Here is a 23,357-nt window from a genome sequence, read left to right on the forward strand (position 1 = left end):
ACCAAATATGGGTGAAAACGGTTCACAACCACGCCTGAAATCTCGATTATCACTTTATCATGCGAGAGTATAAAATGTTCGGTGACACCCGAACTTAGCTCTTCCTTACTTGTTTAATAAAAACTTTATTCGAACATTTTAATATTAATCTTATCAACATGTAGTGTGCAAAGATAGTTTACATTGCCTCACCTATTAATATACATACATAGCATTAATATCACAAATATTTTTGTGTTATAAATAAAAGCTTTTTATCACTTCTGAAGGCTAAAAATAACAACATTTGCCTTTCTCGTGAGAATGCATAAAAAATTCCCAATCAAAATTTTTGCGAAAATCAATACACAAATTTAAGATTTGACGTTGTCACATTCGCACACATGTGTGGTGCAGCTGAGTGTGCGCTGGAGGAGTGAGCGCGAAGTGGCGGCGACTTTCACAAAATTTATTACCGCAAATCACTGGAAATAACCAATGCTGAATATTAATTTCTGCAGCTGGCAGTGATATACAGTTGTCTTAATTTATGCGAAAATGGCACTCACACACACACACACTCAGATTTCGATTAACATACATAGGCAATTATGCAAATTTGTATATATGTGCATGTGTGTGTAACATCTAACAGCGGGCGCATTCGTCAACCGGCCAAACACACGAGTAAAGCGAACACACACACACTCACAACTTAATATGTGGAGTACGCGCTTGAATGGCAATTATTTAGTTTTGAAAAGTCTGCTTCGTTTTTGCTGCTGCATTAATTTCATTTTTCGCTTTGCGTTTTCAAATCCACTGTCACCGAAATCGCAGCTGCGGCGGGGTGAAGCCCGCAATTGCATTTCGCACGTGCCGAAAATTTAAAGAACACCAACAAACGGGTGCTCGGGTACACGAGTGAATGCTCAACGCTGAACTCAAAAATAAGGCCAACGGCAGCGCAGACTCCCACAAATGCAGAAAATTAGAGGCAATGAACGATGTTTGTGGCGGCTGCTCAGCTTTTGAGTGTCGTCGTTCTAAAGTGTCACACTAGTTTTCACTTTTATGGAAGAAGAAGCAGTGCATATTTGACATGTTGCCAATTATATTGAATTTTTGTTGTTGCTATGAAGGTGTGACAGAATGTATCGTTATTTTTTTGTTTTAGATGTTTAAGACTTTAAGAAGCGCTCCACAAAACTACTTTATTACATAAGTGCTAACAATGCTCAATGAGGTGGGGCGTGACTTTCATGAGTTTAAGCAAGGTTCGGTAAATATTTACTGCATTTTGTTAAACTTGTTCGCAATGTTTTAAACATATTTTCCAAATTCAATAAAATAATTGTGAGCTATTTTTTGGAAACTTACTGTTTTATATACAATCCAAATGATGGATGACCGCCATATCTTAATAAGAAGGCACTAACGCGCACTATTACTTCTTGGTGTCAGGGTTCGTGCCCTCGCCTCTGTGACAGAATTCAAAGGTCGTGTGTATATTTTCTTATAAAACTCATCAGCCCTATAGGTAGAAATTAAAATGTATTCGTACAAGTCGAAAAAAAGTAAACTGTGTAAAAACTTTTTAATTTCTAACTGTGCAAAGTTTAATCAAAGTATACTACAAAGTATTCAGTGGTCGTTTCTAAGTTCTAAGCTTCTGCGTACTTTCTTTTAATATGTGATATATTTTATTTATATTTTATGATTCGAAAAAGCTGTTAAAGCTCAAAGCTTAATCACACACAGTCTTCGATTCACTATTTCTTTACTCATTATACTTGCGCACTGCTCTCTTGGCACAAAATGACATTTAAAAGCAACAACAAAGTTATCGAGTTAAATTTGTACGAAAGAGTATGAGGATTCCTCATTTAAATGGTAGGACCGCTAACTTCGATGCTTCCAATTTTCGTCTTGCATATTTTAGGCTAGTTTTGCCATTGCGAATAGATCAAATGAGAAATTCTTCTCAAAAATTAGTATGCAATGACTTTTTTTTTAACTGACGACAAAACGGACTATAATTGTTGATAAAACTAGTTACAGTTACTTAAACTTTTGAATAGGAAGAGCGAGTTTCTCCAACAAAGTACTGCCAGTGGTTTTGAACAACCAGTACACTTTGTTCGATTCGCTTCTCACTCCAACGTTTGCCGAATCAAGACTGTTGTTATCATATAACCGCAAATTTTCTTCAAAATTGGTTCACTTAGTCGACATTTGATTACATAAGATTTGACATAAGATGTTTATGGCTTCACTGTGAATAAGAGTCAGTGCATGTCAAAAGACCGAATTGGTGTGGCTTAGTTAAGGACCGGCCGACTACCTTGTATGTTGCCAACCACGTTTTTTTTATCTTTGCCCTATGTACCACCTGCCACCGACTTGAGAACTCTGTACTTTGGCAAAAATCGCGGTCTTATGCCGAATGAAGCAGCACAGGCTGTCGAATATCACACCTAAAATCTTAAGGTTGTTGACAGTCGGAATCTTGACGCTATCGACGGCAATATTAAGGTCAAATCTGTACTCATTCGTCCAGTTTGTGAATATGGTGTGGATTCAGTGGGGAGACTGTTAGATTTCGTGCAGCGATGAAGCGAAAAAGGTCGGAGAGATAAGAGGTCGGAGAGTTAAACAGCAGCGGGGAGAGGACACTACCCAGAGGAACCCGCTGTTTAGTTATTGTTGAATGATTGTCGATCGCTCAGGTAGTTCATAATTCCTTCTCTTCAACCCTGGAGGGAGGGTAACTTTTTCGATATCGTCAAGTAGCGTTGTTTGATTAGCTGTATTAAAAGCTTTTGACAAGTCCAACGCTACGAGGATCAACCACTCACAGGGTGGTTTTTGGTTGAGGCCTCTCTAATATATGGTTCAACGATTTTTTTTGTTAACTAATTATAATTTTTTTTATTTTTAACTACATTGTTTTACACAGATACACCTTATATAGTGTAAAAATAGATTATCCATAAAAGTTGTGTTATCAAATTTAAATATTTACTCTTAAAACTATAATAAATAACGAACTTGAAAATGTGTATGTATGTCATAACCTGACTGCAGCGTGATATGAGGGCATGCCAGTAAAAGTATTTCATTAAAACCTGTAGCCTTAGAACATGTAATTAAATTGTGCCACAAATTATAGAGAAAAAATTCAGCGTGCTAAAATAGAACTGCAAGGGAAGTTTAAACTCAAACAAGTGCAAAATTCTATTAAAACAAAACAACAACTAAAGACTTAGAAGTAGAACAGTGTAAAGCAAAGTCGAACAAAAAAGTGCGGAGCGACATAATCGCCTGCACCACAGAGTGCGCGCACAGCACAATAATTAGAGAGCGGGCGCAGCCTGCGGCTCCTCTGAGCTCATTAAAAATTAAACAAAGCCGCAGCACGAGAACAAGAAAAACTTTTGAGTGAAAAATAGCAAATAGCAAAGCGTTCGGCGTAAAAAATAAATAAAATTAAAGTGCGACGGCAGTTTAGGCCAAAGGCAAACAACACACACACACACACAACAATACTATGCGCCTATTAAAAGTGCCACAAACGGCAGACAATGCGGCTGGGGCTGGAGCGCAGCTGGCGCGTGACATCATTATGGCGGGTCCAGCGGAACAGCAAGAGCCGCAGACACAACAGCACCCGTATCACAACATCAGCGCCATGCATATCGTGGATGTGCAACAACTGAAAATGGCCAAAAGCATTGCGGCCAACAACAAAAGCGGCGCAACAACAACAACGGCGAGCAACAGCAGTCGTCGACGCAAACAGAATAAAACAAAACACGCGCAACATTTGCAAAACGCCACTGCCATTGTTGGGCAGGACAACAATTACAATCACAACACTAATGAGCAGCATGAAGACAACAATACCAGCACCGGCTTGTTTGCAAAATCAAGGTCGCTCGAACGTTATACCAAGCCGCCGCATGCCACATTGCTGGCGCTGGAACAAGGCGCAGCGCTCACACCGAATCTGAATGTCTCACCACGCCGCCGTTTTCTCTCACCATTCAAATCGTTGAAGCGTCGCAGTCGTAGCAGCAGCAGTAGCGGTGGCGGCAGCAGTCGTTGTGACTCACGCGACGTCGCCGTAGCCGCTATGCTGGCGCTGCAGCGCGAGCCAACGCAAGAGGTGCGCGTCGAGCAATTCAGCACAGCGCAGAGCATGTTGCAGCAACATGTGGCTAAGCGCGCGCAACACTTGCACTCGGCGAGTTCGCAGAGTGGCGACAGCGGCACGGGCGGCACAGAACTCGAGATGGAGTTGCAAGACTGCAGTCGCGCTTCTGCGGCGGCGAGTAGTCAGCTGAGTCTAAGTTTCTCGCAGCTGAGCAGCGGCGCTGACGGTGACGGCGAAGTGGACGATGACAGCAGCAGCGACGCGCCGCGAGTTGAGGTTGCTGTGCAACGCGCTGTGTCAACGCCGTTGCAATCGCCCCCTGGTAGTCGAAGCGGCGCGTCTGCCGGCGAAAGCATAAATATTGTTGAAACGAAAGCGCTGTGCGTTGACGCTGCGCCGTCTCAAGTGTTGGCGGAGAAACAAATGGTCGGTGCTGTTGTTGACGCCGACGTTGACGTTGATGAGGCGCACAATTTCGCCGTGACTGTGGACGATTTGGATGCTTCGTTTGCCGAGGAGTCACTCTATACGATCGGCAATATAACGCTCGTCGATGACACATACTCAAATTATGATCCGAAGAATGACGCCGAGCGTATGTTCCTGCAGGTGGTTGGCATATTGCGCGATGAGAACGAGGTGCGTTATGTAATGTATGAATTTTTGATTTAAATGCGAATGAAAACAAATAGATTGAAAACAAAATATATTTATATATTTCTTTTATCATGATTAAGCAATATTTTCTCGAATTATTATTATTTAATTAGTACTTTCCCATTGACAATTTTTTAATTATTTCATTTTATTTAATATACTCTCTCACTACATGTTGCCACAGTTCCCATAGAAAAAGCGAATTTTCACAAAAACATCTGATTGTGCGCTCGAAACTCTGTGTTCTTAATTAAATAATAAATTTACAATGCAAAAATAAAGTCGCGGCGCGGCAGAGAGCAATTGAGCGCTATTATATGCGGCGATTATATTTAAGTACCGTACGTTTGTCATTATTTCACCGTTATTTTTGGTATGAGTATTAACAGGATATTTAACTACAAATAAGAAGTAATTAACTAATTAAAAATTAATATTTTCATATAAAAAAAAAAAAGAAAAATTATATAAATAATATTTTTGGTTTCGTTTTATGTGAAATGAAATTATGAAATACATAAAGGGTGTCTCAAAATAAGATTTGCAAGATTTCATTATTAAAAAAGACGATTTTTCCAAAAACCACTATATCTTTGAACTAGATCCTCTGAAATTAATTATTGTAAAGCAAATCAAAGGAACAAGCAAAATAAAATAACTTTTTGACAAAATGGCGGTTTCTAAAAAAACTTATTTTTGACCAAAATTTCGGCTTTAAATTGTTAATAAAAAATATTTATCGGCATGACACAAGTTTCGACTAATTACTACAAAATATGTTTAAGATACTCATCTTAAAATTTGAGACTAATCGGTTCAGCGGGTTTCGAGTAATGTTAGTCTCCGACTTTGACAATATTCGGTAACTAAATTTTTGATAATTTTTGGTCAAATGAAATTTAAAATTGTTCTTTATGGGAAGTAGGCGTGTTTGTCGTCCGATTTCGCTCATTTTATTCCTCTGAAATAGGAACATGAGAAGAATGTCACGCACTAAATTTAGTTGAAATCAGTCGAGCCCCGTGATATACGACTTCACCAAAGCCTTCTCAATCCATCTCGGAGGTAAAATTAAATGTCTCTGAAATATTTAGTTATTGATTTATTGCGCTTTTAGTAGTTTTTAACAGTATCGTTATATGGTTAGTGAGCTGGGTTATCTTCCGATTTTTGGAGAGTCGGGAAAAGATCGCTGATGAAGACCGTGCTGGGAGACCTGCGACTTCGACAAACACCCACAACGTAACTCATATGCGTAAAGTTTTGAACTCAGACCGCCGACTATTTTGTCAGGTGTTAAATTTATCAAAATCTGTGGTTCATAACATTGTGACGGAGCACTTGAACATGCGCAAGGTGCGCGCGAATATGGTTCCGAAAATGCTCATTGACGACAGAAATTGCGGCGAGTGGAACTGTACCAATTGGAACATGTGTGAAAGTGAACCCCAATAACGTAATCACAGGTGACGAGTCATGGATTTTTGAGTATGAGCCGAGGACAAAGAGGCAATGTTCCTTTTCTTTTCAGACAGCAGAGGGGATGCAAGCAGCATGCACCTCTGCTCTCAAGGCTATTCCAGAGAATGCCTTCCATAACACCTTCAATGCTTGGAAATTGCGCGAATCAGCCTATTTTAAAAGTTTTTAAATAATTGTAACGATTGGATCAATAAATTTTTTTAAAACGAATCAGACTTATTACTTTCCGGACAAAACCTGTATATATATTAAGGTGATTCAAAAAAAAAATTTTTTTTTCGTTTGGTACTCTGAAAAATAGGTTCCTAGACACCTCAAGAAAACCTCTCCAAAAACCTATGAGTTTCATTGATAATGATTTTTTTTCATTGAGTGATAAAATTCATAAGAAATAAAAAATTTTCCCAAAAATAATCAAACTTCAACTGTTAATATCTTTTAAACGGTTAAGTTTACGAAAAAATCCTTTTTGTAGAGCATTCAATTTCCTACAAAATCTAAGGAACAAAATATTTTTTGAAGTGGTTGGAAGCGAGATATAACTTTTTCTATCTGATAATAAGAAAAAATAGAATACTGTAAGTGGGAGGACCTTCCCGTTACAATTAAGAACTCATTCTTGGAGAGGCATCCTTAGAGGTGTCTAGGAACCTCTTTTTCAGAGTACCAAACCAAAAAAAAAAAAAAAAATTTTTTAATCACCCTAATATATATAACCCAATAACTACAACCGTTAGGTGTACAAACTATTGTACTCTGTAGCAAAATACATTCGTACAACGGAAGCGTCTTCAAAGTCGTCATTTACTCCCGCCATTATTACTATTAAATGAAGGAATCATGAAATTTTATGACATCATTAATATGTCAGTCCTTGCCTTTGAGTGCACAACCATACGGTAGTTAATAAAGTTCATAATTTGGGGCCTCAGAGCTGTCACATACACCAAACGAGAAGGAATATATATACGCTTGCGTTAATTTGGCGGAGTCGCGCTTCTCAAATAATTAAGAAAAGAGAAAAAACTTTTTTATGCATTGCATTAAATTATCCTAAAAAAACACGTTCAAAGCAAAATGGTAACGGAAAAATATTATATTTAAAACCCCCGGCCGTTGCACAGTCAACCCCGACGCTATTTGCTACTCGTTGCAACTTGCCGCTCGGTGCATTTGTCACATCGCCTCCGCCAACTCGTTTCATAGCCTGAACGTCATTACTTTCCATTCTTTGCGAGTTTGGAATTTTTCGCCATTTTCAATTTAAGTTAATTATGAAATATGATTGTAAAGTTTTGCGCTGCCAAGAAGCTTTCAGCTGCAACTATGAACTATGCGCGTACGAAACCATAAAGTCCCTCGCAGCTCAGTGCTCCATACGTTTTGCAGGGCAATGCCTCGCTATAGTTAATGCACATAAAGTACCGTATTCCCGTATATAAAATTATTATATGCCCTCCTGGTGCAACATTATTCATATTACACTTACAAACACGCTTGCATTTCCGCTTCGAAAACTAACCGTGTTATGACTTTCTATGATTTTCACCCTTTTTTGTGTAATTTCGAACATTGGCACTCGCTGTGTATGTCCTGTGCCAGTGTCCTTAGTAACCAAGCTCTTGTACGCAGGCGGCATATACAGCCGTATATGGATATCAATTTATGGGTCTCCTCTTTCACACAATTTTTAAGTCAATTTGATATCCATTAACTGGCGCATTTCTTAATTAATTGAATAAAGGCCATCTGATAAATTGTATGCAGTTAGTGTTTAGGCCATTAGTTGGCTAACAAGTTACATGTAGTCTAGTATGAATATGTGAAATTTAATTTTGAACTTCTTTAAAACTATACAGCACAAAATTTTGTTTCAAGAAATATAGAATTATTTATAAAAAATTATTGAAAACCACAAAAAATATGAGTAACTCTCAGTATTTAAGCGCTAAATGCAATTGTGTTGCTGTCAGTTGTCAGCTGCTAACAAACAACTGTCAAATATTGTATTGTAAAATTTGTATTTGTATTGTTTATGTTGCGAAGATCGGCCTTAGAGGCATAGAGTTCAAATTGTGCAAAAAAGACGACAAAAAGTGGAAAATCGAATTTAATTTATTTGTTAGGTTTCTGGCATGAAGAATCGGAACGAAAATCTTTAAAAGGCTCATTTTGAAGCTCTTCAATGAAGATATAAACCTCTGAAGGCGTAAACCTCCCATTTATATATGTACATTGATTTCAGGCTCTCTTACATACATTGTGACAAAAGAGTTCCTGGAAATTATAATACGAATTCCCCGAGAAAACAATGTGTCAAATGAATATATCTTGCTAAATTACTACAATGGATAAAAATATCGAACAAAGAATTTACCTCAAATTTTATATTTCTAATACAATTTCGTGTGCGAATGTCAAAATAGCTTACGGTGATTCAGTTTCGACCTTTTCAACTGATGAAAATATTGAAAAAGTCAAAGATATGGTGCTTGAAAATTGTCAGGCAAGTGTTAAGGAGATGGCAAAAGAGCTCGATATCTCTCGCGAGTCCGTTCACACGTTTTTTGGGTATGAAACGTATTCATTTCGAAAAGAGTACCGCAAACAGGTTGCTTTAAACAAGCTTGATCGTGCGAATCCCGATCCCACATACATGAGAAGCACTGTCGTTGAGACGTGTGTTTATTAGTCTAACATGCAAACCAGGCAACAATCATCGGAATGAAAAATAGAAAACCAAAGAAACCGACGGTCAATAAGGAATTCTATTTAGCCACATTGAGGTGTTTGCGCAAGAACAACCGTCGAAAACGGCCAGCATTGAGGAAGAACGATTCATGAATTTTACACATTAATAATACACCATAACCTCGAGGCGCGATTGTGATGGAATTTAAAGCCAGAAACGCAATGATAAATATGATTTTTTCTTGTTCCCCAACTTGAAATTGCCGCTACGAGAAACCCGTTTCAAGGCGATGGCAGACATAAACCAAAATTCGCTGAAAGAACTGAAGGCCATCACAAAAGAAAAATATGACATAATTGTATTAAGTCTGATGGGGATTACTTTGAAAGAGCCAAATAAGTACTGTTATATTGAACTACAAAACTTCACGTAATATTGTCGAGCCAAAAGATGAAAGTTGAGAATTTAAGATTATGACGCAAAATTACGATTTTTTCGCAGTAAAAATTTTCTAGATTTTCAAAATAAATGTAATGAAAAATTGCATAGGTATTTTTCATATATGTTTCTATGTAAACACCATTATAAAATTGTCGCTTCTTCTTTCTTTAGTCAATTGCTCTACTTCTCTCCTATAATTCAAGATTTAAACTAAATCGTAGAAAAATCATACTGTTTTCTGTTAGAGCGGATCTTAGTACAAATTTTAGGTGCGTTTCTTGGCTATTTTACCTGTCTTCTGAAAGCTTCCTCCCTCTCTTTTTTTTTTTTTCTTTCTTAATGTCGCTCCTTCTCCTATATATGGTTAATATCTCTTTCTCTAAAGCATAAGACAGAAGTATGTATGTTTTCAAATGAAATAAATGCAAAGGCAATCTGTGTAGGCTGGAATTTTTTCTTGGAATCTTTTTTGGTATTTATGTGCTCACAACGGTTCATCATACAAAACTTTTTGTTGTGCTCTGTTCGCTGTTGACATTTATCATGACAACTGTAGCATGTAAAAATTATTTACTCATATAAATTCCGAGCATTAATATGAGCAGAGCAACAACAACAAAGCCAAACAAGCAACAGACAAACTTGCAAGTGCTGACAAGCTTATTTAATAACGAAATTTATGAAAATCCCGCAACGCAGCTGTCAGAACAAGTGGCTACACACGTTCTCACGAACAAGCTCACATATGCAAAGCACTATGTATATATATTTATATATATATATAGACATATGTGTAGATATCTGCATGTACGTGTGTGCCCTACTCTGGCTCAGAAGTCAATGAAATATTTGCGTGTGTGTCTGTCTGTCCTTCATTTGTGCACAAATATGCAACAACGCAACTGACAACTGTCAAGCGGTGGCTATCATTGCCACTGTCAGTGTTCATTGTCACCGGCGCCAGTGTGGCAAGTTCTCAGTGCGCGATCAACTAGCAATTCAAGCCGCCGTAACCCTTGCCCCACAACGGGTAATTATGTAAATTGCAATTGTTGCCCAGAGCGCACGTGTTTATATGTGTGCGTTTTGCGTGTGTTTGTAATTCCCTTCACGCAAATTCATACGCCAAAGCGCACTGTTGCACGCACAATTTGCAAACAGTTAATGGTACAACTCTATTAAAATTGCAAACAAATGCACGAATTCCCTGCCAGCTGCAATCACAACACACACACACGCACGCACTCGTATGCAGAAGGCTTTACCGCCGTTCACTCATTTGTGTGAGCAAACCAATTGGGGAGCACATTTTAAATTGCTGCGCTCGATGTTGCAACAACTGTTTTAACTAATTTCAGCAAATTTGAGTAAAACCAGTGATAATGGCATCCGGCTTTGTGATTAGTTGACACTGAAAGATGAAAGCACACATATATATATTTACATACATATACTTACATATATGTATGTGTGAATATATGAATGTGTTAGGGTTTTCAATATTATTATTTTCCAAATTGATTGTTTTTTGTGAACACATCCTGACGTTTCAGTTTGTGCTCTGAAAATAAGGATCCAAAGTATACTAACTCTTTGTTTTCAAATTAAATCGTATATAGTCATATATCACCTACGACAGTCGCCGGAACGGACCCGGATTTTTATCCGGCCAAAGACTGTCAACTCGGTAGCATGCCTCGAAATTACTTCAGGATTATTTTTGTCACTACAACAACAATATCAGATATTTCTTTCCGCTTGCATATTACTTAGAATTATTCCGTACAATATTATGCATTAATCAAGTAGTTCAAAGTTGTAGAAAAATATATGCATGCTCTAATACAAATCTTTCCGCTTTACAAAAGAGATCCAGATGATTTTTTTTTTTTTTTTTTTTATTTTTTTTTTTTTTTTTTTTTTTTTTTTTTTTTTTTTTTTTTTTTTTTTTGTCAGTAAAGTAAGCCTCAAAAATTTTACGCAGTTGAAATTGAACATCAAATTACTTTAGCATACATACAAGTCTTCATAAGAGCTTGGCTGGGAAGTTTTGATGCATCAACCCTATAGCTCTGACTTGCACCATCGGCCTAACATTTGTTTCGGTCAACGAGGAACTCCCTTAATGGAGTAAAGTTGACTTCAAGAGAAGCCAAGGAAAATTACTTGTCGCAGTCTTTTCACCGAGAAACCAGAAATGTTTTACACTGTTGGAATAATGTGTCTAGCGGAAAAATGACAAAAAGTGGTCGACCAAAATGATGAATATTTGATTCATTGAAGTTCATTACAAATATAAAAAAAAATTTTGATGAAGTTTGATCAGAAATACGAAAAGATTTTTTCGACTACCTAATATTTTGTGTTGCTCATACGACATGGTGTACCATATGAATACAAGTGCAGTATATTGCATGTAGTACAACTTTTAATGAAACGCCGTTATAAAACAGAGCTTGCAGACCTTTTTTATAACGAAAAATTTTATATCAAATATCAGTTTTTAAAATGTGTAAATTTATTTGCTTTGGAGATAAAAAATTTAAAAACAATATACCAGGCATCGCCATATCAAATGCACGGAGAAAATTAACTAATTTCGTCACGTTTGAAATTAAAAATAAAGTTCATGAATATTTTAGATCCTTATTTTTAGGATAAAAAGTGAAATTTGAAAATAAGGAACACCCTAATGGTACTTATAATATAAACACATGTGTGCACGAAGTTGCCAAGAATTAGCAAAGCTTTTGATATTTTTCATTTGTAATTGCTCTTTCTGCCACACTCAGCATAGCATATTTAGCTGTAACGTCTCTCTTGCGCTCCAGTCTTCCGCTGCTGCAACGTGAATGTCCTCTTCGCCGCTGTGTCACATTAATTAGTAACGAGTGTTTCATTTGCCACCGACCAAATGGGATATTACTGTAGTAATAAGCTTTAACACCGGACATCATCCTTCTGTAAATAAGTACCTAAGAAACGTACATAGTAAAGAAACCTGCATATATGTGCATACATATATCACTACTAATCCGGTGGAAAAATAAAGTTTCCTTGTACCTATTCTAATGAGAATGAGAATAAGCGAGTGAAAAGAGACCGTAAATAGTTCCCAGTAGAACAATTTGATAACACCATTGTTCTTCTTCTTTATTGGCGTGGACATCGTTCTTCCTTCCCGCTGTTTGACGCCAATTGAAGATTCTAAGGGTAGCCAGGTTCTTTACCACATGGATTTTCCAACGGTTTCCACCGGGTAACACTATGAGATCTGGAGTGTTTTCATCCATACGGACGATATGAGCTAGCCAGCGTTGCCACTATCTTTTAATTCGCTGAACTATGTCAATGTCGTCTTACAAGATGTGCTCTAAAGTAAATAGGACTTTTTGAATCTAGCGCCCATTTTGGCGCCATCTATATGTCGACTGATGCTTTAGAATATGCTATCTTTATCGATTGTCCGGTGTAAATTGCATGACATTTCATTGAATTGGTTGGTAAAGCTTCTACTGAAGCGTTTCAATTGATAAAACAAGTTTATGACAATGATTGTCTATCCCGCAGCAGAGTACACGAGTGGTTTCAAGTGGTATTGAGGACATAAATCAACATGTGGCCCAATCACAATACGTGATCAACAGAAATTCCATCGAAACTGTGCGTGAAAACATCAAAAATCAGCCGAAATTGTCACTGAAATTCATGGAAGTGGAATTGAACGTCTTCAAAACATCGATTTATCGCATTTTGACTGAACATTTGGGCTTACGAAAGCTGTGTGCACGGTTTGTTCCGCACAATTTGACTGACGCCCAAAAATTGCTCCGAATCCAACATTCGTAGGACCGATTATTTGACCACAAATCACAGTTTAACCATTAACCACTCTCCGTATTCACCTGATATGGCACCGTGCGACTTCTTTCTTTTCGGAAAATGCATTTGCTCATGAAAGCAAAGCGTTATGCAGACGTAGAGACGATTCAAAAGGTTGTCACCGGCATACTGGCGGCCACACCGGTCAACGAGCTGAAGCACTCGTTCGATATGCTTTTGGACCGTGCAAAAAGCTGTATTGAAGCAGAAGAAGACTATTTTGAATAAAATAAAATAAATTGATTTTCCCGAAAAAACCATTTGTTCTGTTTTTTTTTTTTTTGTTTTTTTTTTTTTTGAAGTCCTGTTTATATTGGAACACACCTCGTATATCTCATACAACTCATTGTTCCATCGAATGCGATATTCGCCGTGGCCAATGCGCAAAAAACCGTAAATCTTCTGCAAATCCTAGACCTCTAGAAACCTCGCAACGTCAACTCATCAGTTGCTGTCATCGTCCAAGCCTCTGCACCAAATAGCAGGAATAATGAGTGTCTTATAGAATGTTTTGTTCGTCGAGAGAGGACTTTACTTCTCAATTGCCTACTCAGTGCGAAGTAGCACCTATTGGCAAGAGTTATTCTGCATTGGATTTCGATATATCACAAACTGTATGATCAGAATGAAGTTTTTGTAATGAAATATTTTTTAATTTTACAAAATATCTTCACACAACTTGACATGGGTTATTATCCAAAAAATTGTTATAATATCCGAAGAAATTCCTCATATCGAACGACTTTGGCGTATAGCTGCCCCACATAAACAGAAGGATCAAAATCAAGTTCTGACAAGGAAAACTTTTTGTTAGACAAGACATCTTTACGAAATTTTTTGTGAACTATTATCCAAGGCAAATTATTTCAATTTCAAATTATTATTTCTGTTGATGGAATTTTCTATTCTCACTTAAATAAGCTTCTTTACTGTCATTCGAAGTTATTTTTATGTCTTTCAAAAATTCTTAGTTAATTGTCTCATAAATTTAAAGCAAATTGATATTTAATTGAGATTCTCTTAATTGATTAATGATGTCTCTAAGGCAGTGCTGGGCATTCTTACACGTTCCAAAGTTTTATTTTTAGAGAAAACCCCTAATTTGCACTAAATATTAAAAAGCGCATAAAATCGTTGAGTTTTGCTTCATATATAGTGTGTATTGTAGTTGCGCTCACATTTCCAGTGACAGCAAATTAGATATCCCTTTATTTATGGCAACTAGCATTGTCATCACTTTTACGGTATAATAACTCTCACAAGTCTGTGCAAGACACTCGTATACTCAAAGCAAGTTCGTAACATAGGATAGAGGTATAAACTAAAATACTGTTAAATTTTCGTAAGTAGCAAAATTTACTTTTCGAAAATGTTCTTAGTTGAGTCAATCAGTAACTCTTCCAATACTAACTATTAATTGACTAAATCAAGGCATTGTCAAAATGAAACTAAAAGATTCTTTAGACACGAACTATAAATGCAGAAGGTCTTCCAGAAAAGTTCACAAAATTTTCTTAATTACTGCAAACATTTCGTTGTCTAAATGCCGCCGTGTAAATATGTTCCTTTAGCATCACCACAATTTTGCATTTTCAGTTTGACATGCACACTGCAAATGATTTTCATTTGTGCTTACATACCATTTTTGCCACTTTTATTAGCATTTGTGCAACATTTTCATTAAGCAAAAGTTTTGCAGCCACCCTTGTTGCCGAACAGTGCTTTTGTGGCCGATCTACATTCACTCATTTGATTTAACCTACATTTTCGCATCAATCCAGCAAAAGCATAAAACCCAAAAAGAACAAAAAGAAGAGGAAATATTGCACTGGCTCCCCCCCCCCACGTTGCACGAAAAGTGTTGCCTATGACTTCGTTGGCAGGTAGGTCAGTGCTGACCGGGTGCTGGGGCGTGTACGTGTTAAATTTAACATTTAAAATGCAGCTGTAAATTAGGGCGACTTTGTTGAACAAAACCGTAAAAAGCGCGCCAAAGCATTTAAGCACCGTTATATAGAATTAATTTCCAAAACGAAAATGAAATAAATTTTAGTGCGCCTTTTTGCTTTTGTGATCCGTAATAAAGTTTGCCCTTGTATTGAATACTCGGCGTTAATTTTTATTTTGTTTTTGCTTTCATATTTGCACTTTTAATATTTTGCATTTATCTTTTGGCTTCAATTTGCCGCTTTGAATGTGTTTACGGTGTTTTATGTTTCGCTTTTTATTCGTCTTTTCCCGTTAGTTGCAGCTTTGTTCTGGAAAGAAAATTTAGTGCTTCATGCGCCTCTTTGCTTTTTAAATCCATAAGTCAGCCGCTCGTATTCGACCTTGTCTTTAACGCACAGGGCTTCCGCTGCCGAAGCCTTAGAAGTGTTTACGCCTGAGCTTATGCTTTACAAAAAATATTTACCGCTTCTTTATGCCTCACAGATTAACGCTTTAGCCTTTTTCAACAATATCGATAATCCGTAGAACAACGAAAAATACCAAGCCGTGCTATCCAATTACTATGCTTTTACCATGCTTTACTCACACTTTGCTTTCACCGCGTTTAAAGCTTTCACTAAAGCTCTGTGCCTCAAAGTGCTCATTTTTCCTAAATTCATGTTTGAACATATGTATGTTTATGCAAAATTCTTGCAGCTGCAAAAAATATCAGAGCACACTGCTTAATACCATCCATTCTTATTCTCTGCTTGCAAGGTTTTACAATTACACGAGGATATTAAATTGCACAATGTTGCAGTTTCTACTTTTCCAATTTTAACATTCACTTGTTTTGTCCTTTTTTTCAACGCAGGACACGCATGCACTTTTTCCACTCAATTGTCGGACACAAAGAAAAAAATAATACAAGAAATAACTGTACATGCAGACAGCAATTTTATTTCTCACTCAGTTATTTACTTGCTAGCTCCCTCTCTCTCTATCGGTAATCACAATTCTCATGCTGAATGCCGCTCATTTCATGTAACGGTTTATTGCTGTTCACTATGATTAAAATTCTCTAACCAGATATTATGATGCGAGAGCTAAGGTAGCAAATAAGTATAAATTTATGTAGAGGTATATAACTTTTAACTTTTGTGGGGACTCCTCGCAGTTCCTCGACTTGAATATGTCCCTGTGTATATACTATATGTATGTATATGTACAAAGACATGTAGACATACTTGACTACTGTCAGCATATGTACAGTTCGGAAGAACATAGAAAAAGATACTGGAGAACATAATAGAATTGGATTTTGAGTGGACACAAAATCAAAGCTCAAGAAAGAAGCAAACGAAGAACTGAGCGCGAAGAAGTTAACTCTATTAAGAGCCTTGCCCATACCACTAACAGTTTAAACAATCTTTGGAGAAATAGGTATTCACATGTAAATAGGGCAATCTGACCAAGAAAAATCGAAATTTTGAGATTGCGTTAACCTTAGGTTAGGTTGCGTTATCCCAATCGGTATATTTAATGGTCTTTTGAGTTCGCAAATGTTTTATATTTTCCTAAATGAGTCCATTCCATACTTTCCAAGACCATTTTTGTTCAAGATAGTGCAACAAGATTGCTAAAAGAGCCACACTAAATTTCTAACAAATGCGAGACTGTCAAAGAGTAGGTGTTGAGGTCACTGGAATCTGTCAAAGACAGCAATATTTTAACCTGCTTTCATTTCGGTAAAAATGAGACTAAAATTTGATTAGTATCGGGATTTTAGAAGATTAGACTAGTATTCCCAGTCCTTAACCTATTTTTGCAGCCTTTCTAGCTGTACGATAGCAATAACCCGTCGAATATTCCCTTCCGAGCCATCAACCACACACTCTCGGGATTTTCTGTATAGACAAGCGACTTCACTTAACCCAGCAAACAATAGTACTGTTTCTTTCTTTATTGGCGTATATACCGCTTACGCGGTTACAGCCGAGTTTAAAACAGCACGCCAATTGTAGATTCCAACTATAGTCAGGTCTTCTCCACCTGGTGGAGGTCTTCCTCTCCGTCTGCTTCCTCCGACGGGTACTGCTGCAAACATTCTCAGAGCTGGAGTGTTTTCGTCCAGCGGTGTTAAATTACACTACCTTGGAGTCCATGCTATACGACGCGAGATATCCGACTCACCAAAAGTTTACTTTAATAGCTCGTCCACATCAACATCATCCAATTTAGGCCCGAAAAAGTCATCATCACTTTTGAAAGAATGTCGACCAATGATTCCCTCAGAATATTGAGCAAGAATAACTTTTTGATAATGTAACGTCATCTCAACAATGGCTTATGTATTATCATTACTCCAAATGCGATTCAACCAAAAGTGAACTTCATCGCTGAGCAAATTTTTCTTGTAAAATTCAGGTTCATTTTGGGCTATTCAACGAATATACGATTTGATGATCTTTTCTTGCATGAATTGGGCTTTGTAAAACCGAAAACCAAGATCCTTCCACAAAATATTCTATAGAGTGGACGCCAATTATTGCGAGTGATGGCTAATGCACTAACTCCGGTCTTCTTCGATACTCTGTTCCATAGCAGCAATAGCGTATTCGATGCGCACTTGATGTCGACTTTAAGGATACGCATTATCTACTAGAGTAAACAAACGGTCCTCAAAAGCTAAGCTAGATTTATACTAACCGAAAGCTGTTCTCTGATACGCTTGATGAACTTATGAAGGTAAATATGTCAGAAAGTTAAACAAAGTTCTCCCATCTCTCTTATTATACCGAAAATTGTGCCATGCCACAAAAGATGCCGCCAACGATCCGCAATGCAAATAATTACTCGACAAAGTTAGACACTGGCTGTGGTTAGAACTTCGCCAATTTTGCTAGCAACAACGCACTAATATTCACATGCTTAACGAAACGCCGACTGCTCTTTACGCCATCAACTTCCTGCCGTTGAGCTCATTGCATTTGCATTTAAGTTTCGCCGCAAAATTGTGTCGCTTTTGAAGACACTTTGCAGCTTTTCGACTTCCTTGGCTGCACGTTATTCGCCGCCATCGCCTTTTTACTTGCCAACTCTGGCTTTGTTTCCTGCTATAATGCTCCATATTTGCCATATCCGGGCGCGGCTTTGACAGAACTTTGTTGCGACACCGTTATTCGGTGGCATTATGCTAATGACAGTTTCTTTGCGTCGCTTTCTTTGCGCTTTTACAGAGCCTGCAATATGCCCGGAAAGAATATCACAATAAAGGAATTACTTAATTACGTGCAACACACACATACGTAGCTTCAACTGCAACGCCACCATATCACTATTTACATATGTACGTAGATAAATGGTCCGTTAATGTGTGTGCGGTGCAAAGTGACTGAAGGAGGGATAAACGCAAATTGAAGTAAGCAAATGTCTGCGGCGTCAGCCATAATTACACATTTCCTTAGCCATGCTTGCATTGGCTCAACATACAGGCATTGCATTGTTGCCACACAAAGGCACACCAACAACAATCGTGGAAATCATTGTTTTTGCAGCGACGTCACTGCCTCCCCTCCGCTTACGCCGACTGCCATTTTGTTTGCTTTGCACCAGCATATGCCACATGCGAGTACTAATATATGTGCATTAAGGTGGCTCCCAAACCTCAAAACCGATGCAGATTTTTGTATGTGTGATCAAAGGCATATATGTCATACAAAATTTGCTATTTTAAAGAGTATACTTTCAAATGGGCACTCTTTGTCTTGCCCTAATTACTACATAAGTACATATGTTGCAATAACTCTTAAACAGAAATCTTGATTTTTGTTGGAACCAGCTGAAGGAATCTACTAGTAACAGGTGATCCAAGTAGAGGTTCTTTTCCAATACCCCTTTTTTGAGAGATCACGTGTGAGTCACTTCAAGCTCTCATGTTATTCTTTATTCAGTATTATTTGACATTTTATTATCATTGAAGAGACTTACAATTGAATTTGTGGAAAAGTAACGATTTGGTGTGGTTTGTGGGCCATTGAAATCATCGCTTTATATTTCATCAAAAATGATGCCTATGCGACCGTTACTCGCCATCATAACCGACTGTTTCATGCCTGAAATTGAAGGTCGTGATCTTGGCGACATGAGGTTTCAACAAGACAGCGGCACTTCCCACACATCGCACCAATCAATGGATTTATTGAGAGAATACTTCGGTGAGCAGATAATTTCATATTTCGCCCTACCTTCGCGTCATGGATTTACGGCTTTACAATCGATTTCTCATATTTTCCAGATTTCACATGACTTTTTAATTTTAGGGTTATCTTAATAAATCCATTTTTCATCATCAGTGAGTCTACAGAATCGCCCCTCAAAGCCTCTTAGCTTCAAATCATATGGCATAACATTTTGAAATAGCTGACAGAGTTACTCCCAAAGACTCTGCGAGCTTCTTGTGCGTTGCGTAACAATCTTTAAGGAGTACTGTTGATAGTTGTTCATCTTCAACCTTTTTTGGCCGTTCTGAAAGTTCTTCGTCCTTGAAGCTAAAATCTCTATTTTTAAATCGGCCACAACACTCTTGGCACGTTCGCTCAGCTAGAGCATATTCCCCATAAACATCCAATAAAAACAATTACTTTCCGCTGAGCTTTCTTTATTTAAAAGTAGTGAGAGAAGCCAACTGCAAAATCAATTTTTCCAACTATGCATGTATTATATATTACAGTAGATATTCAAATGCATTTTGAAGCCATACAACTGCCGTTATAGTAATAAGCAAAACACAGGCTATTTGTAGAAACCATTGAGGGTAAAGGGACTTCTTTTGATTTTGTAGCGGTACCAATTGTTTTGTAAGGAAGTATTTGTGAAATAACCTGCTCTAGTCTTCGTGATAGCTTTTACCCTTGACGGCATGGAGTCAACAAGGTTCATAAGTCGCAATTAACTCCTTTTTATACGATGGTTTCTATTCAGCTAGATTTCACTTCATTACGTGTCATAAGTGCTCAATCGGATTTAGATCTGGGGAGTTACCCGGCCAAGTCAACCGTGAAATTCCTATATTCCCGAACACTTTTACGAGCTAGCAAAAAAAAATTTAATTCTTATTAATGCTTTGTTTCCAATTATTTTGTAGAGAAGGATGACACATTTAATACAAATCATTACTTACCGATTTAGCTCGGTGGCATGGCATGGCGTGGTCTTGAAAAATTGTGCCCGAAAAAGAAGGTTGCTCTTCGAGAGCCGGAATTAAAAATTTCTTCACAACTTAGGCATATATTTGAACCTTCACTTTGCCACATACAAATTGCATAAAACCACGGATGTAATAGGAAAGGCACCCCCAGATCATCCCACTTTGAGTGAACTTAACATTTTTGGCAATATATTGTTCTTCAAAACGTTCTCTAGCAAAGCGGCGCACTGCAGGTTAACTTGCATCGTCTGACCACAAGACGTTTCGCCATTACTCACGTAACCAGCTTTTTAACTTATTTGTCCATTTCAGACGCGATTTTTACATTTTTTAGTTCAACATTGGCTTTACTGCTGGACGTCTTCCAGCCAAACCAGCTGCTCGTTTCCACACTTATTTTCAGTGCATAATGTGTTTCCAGCTCTATCGTAAAGAAACAGCACTCTTGAATCGATCCTTAATACTTATCATTTTTCTTATGCCATCAATTCTTTTTTTTTTTTTTTTGTTGCACCTTTGGGACCACATCTTTTGTCTCGTCCCAGGTTCTATAAAGTATCCTTTTTTTTGCAAGAAACGTACCACAGTTAAATGTGAACAACCCACCCTTTAACTCAACGGTCCTATAAGAAAGACCATCTTTCACCAACGCATCAATAGCAACTATTTTATCACGACTCAACTGTTTCTGATTCGCGTTTCGATTATAATAAAAGATCACTAGCGAACGTAAAGAAAATTTGCCAAAAGTTCTTGCGCCCGAGACAATTGTCTAACTTGTCCATATGGACAGACCGACCCTGCATGGGAACACTTTGTGATAAGACTAGTATAAGTCCAAAACCACAGTGTAATCCCAGGTAACAGCAAAGCTGACTAACTGGTCAGAAAATACATCTTAGCTCCACTATTAATACTTGTAGCAGGGAAATGGGACAAAGCTCCACTCTTTTCGTGCGTTGTATTACTGGATAACTGGGCTTCGCGGAAACTTAGCCTGTACTGTGAAGACTTAGTTCTTGCGCTTTCACAAGATCCTTTTGATACGCTTATCATGATCGCCAGTGTATATAAAAAAGGTCTTGGAAAAATGCATTTATCAGGAATGTACAAAATACATATTAGAATACAACTCTGATCTAACAGAACTCCAATCCTCGCTATGAAACTTACTTTTTAGTATTTATTTATAACTCAAATAAATATTTATACCCTGAACAGGGTATATTAAGTTTGTCACGAAGTTTGTAACACCCAAAAGTAAGCGTCGGAGACCCTACAAAGTATATATATAAATGATCAGTATGTCGGTCTGAGTCGATTTAGCCATGTCCGTCCGTCTGTCTGTCTGTATATATACGAACTAGTCCCTCAGTTTTTATACTCTCGCAACAAAGTTGCTAAAGAGAGTATTATAGTTTTGTTCACATAACGGTTGTTTGTAAGTCCTAAAACTAAAAGAGTCAGATATATGGTTATATATACCAAAGTGATCAGGGTGACGAGTAGAGTTGAAATCCGTCTGTCCGTCTGTCCGTCCGTCCGTGCAAGCTGTAACTTGAGTAAAAATTGAGATATCATGATGAAACTTGGTTCACGTATTTCATGGCTCTATAAGAAGGTTAAGTTCGAAGATGGGCAAAATCGGCCCACTACCACGCCCACAAAATGGCGGAAACCGAAAACTTATAAAATGTCATAACTAAGCCGTAAAAAAAGATATTAAAATGAAATTTGGCACAAAGGATCGCACTAGGAAGGGGCATATTTTGATGTAATTTTTTTGGAAAAGTGGGCGTGGCCCCGGCCCCTACTAACTTTTTTGTACATATCTCAAAAACTACTATAGCTATGTCAACCAAACTGTATAGAGTCGTGTCATTTAGGCATTTCCATATACAGTTCAAAAATGGAAGAAGTCGGACAATAACCACGCCCACCTCCATACAAAGGTTATGTTGAAAATCACTAAAAGTGCGTTAACCGACTAACATAAAACGTCAGAAACACTAAATTTTACGGAAGAAATGTCAGAACGAAGCTGCATCCAGGTTTTTTTTTTTAAATTGAAAATGGGCGCGGCGTCGCCCACTTATGGACCAAAAACCATATCTCAGGAAGTACTCAACCGATTTCAATGAAATTCGGTATGTAATATTTTCTTAATACCGTGATGACATGTACCAAATATGGGTGAAATCGGTTCACAACCACGCCTGAAATCCCGATTATCACTTTATCATGCGAGAGTTTAAAATGTTCGGTGACACCCGAACTTAGCCCTTCCTTACTTGTCAAGATATCATTTTGAAATTTTGCAAACGTCATTTTCTCTTCAAGAAGCTGTTAATTTGTCGGAACGGCCGATATCGGACCACTATAACATATAGCTGCCATACAAACTGAACGATCGGAAGCAAATGCTTGTATGGAAAACTTTCACATTTGACAAGATATTTGCAGGAAGTTTGGTATATATTATTTTCTAAGGCAACAATGTAATCTCCAAAAAAATTGTTCAGAACGGATTACTAAAGCATATAGCTGCCATACAAACTGAACACATAGTTACTAACAGAAATGCGCCTGTGAAGGGTATTTAGCCTCGGTGCAACCGAAGTTAACGTTTTTTCTTGTTTTAAGTTAATAATAAATAATTTTAGTAAACGAGAGTCGTGTAAAAAAATAATGGAAAACGGACAGAGTTCTGAAGAGTTAAACGTTAATTAAATAGCGCCATTTTAACTGTTTTTCATTCGCATTTTTCATAATTTGTTGCTCCAAGTATCGACGGGATTGCAAATGAATGTAAATTCACAGGCGTGTGACTATAGTGAGTGTTTAACATATGTTTGTACAACAACAATGCAAGAAAACTGCAATTGAATTGATGTGAGTGGAATGCAATAAAAGGGTACTCGTATAAGTAA

The 23,357-nt window shown here is 37.5% G+C and overlaps 1 protein-coding gene across 5 annotated transcripts in view; it reads left to right on the forward strand.

Annotated features, from left to right (window-relative positions):
• LOC108968462 (dystrophin-like) overlaps window positions 1-23,357 on the forward strand; it is a 123,960-nt gene that overhangs the window by 84,119 nt on the left and 16,484 nt on the right. For all 5 annotated transcript variants that reach the window (XR_001993333.1, XM_018932524.1, XM_018932516.1 and 2 more), the window contains exon 2: window positions 3,152-4,774. Coding sequence is in view for 4 of the 5 variants with exons in the window: in XM_018932524.1 (XP_018788069.1) it covers window positions 3,530-4,774 (1,245 nt within the window). In the remaining variant the exon portion in view is untranslated. The remainder of the gene's footprint in view (window positions 1-3,151; window positions 4,775-23,357) is intronic.

Source organism: Bactrocera latifrons, unplaced genomic scaffold (assembly GCF_001853355.1).
Source record: "Bactrocera latifrons isolate USDA-ARS-PBARC rearing strain unplaced genomic scaffold, ASM185335v1 scaffold_103, whole genome shotgun sequence".
NCBI lineage: Eukaryota > Metazoa > Arthropoda > Insecta > Diptera > Tephritidae > Bactrocera > Bactrocera latifrons.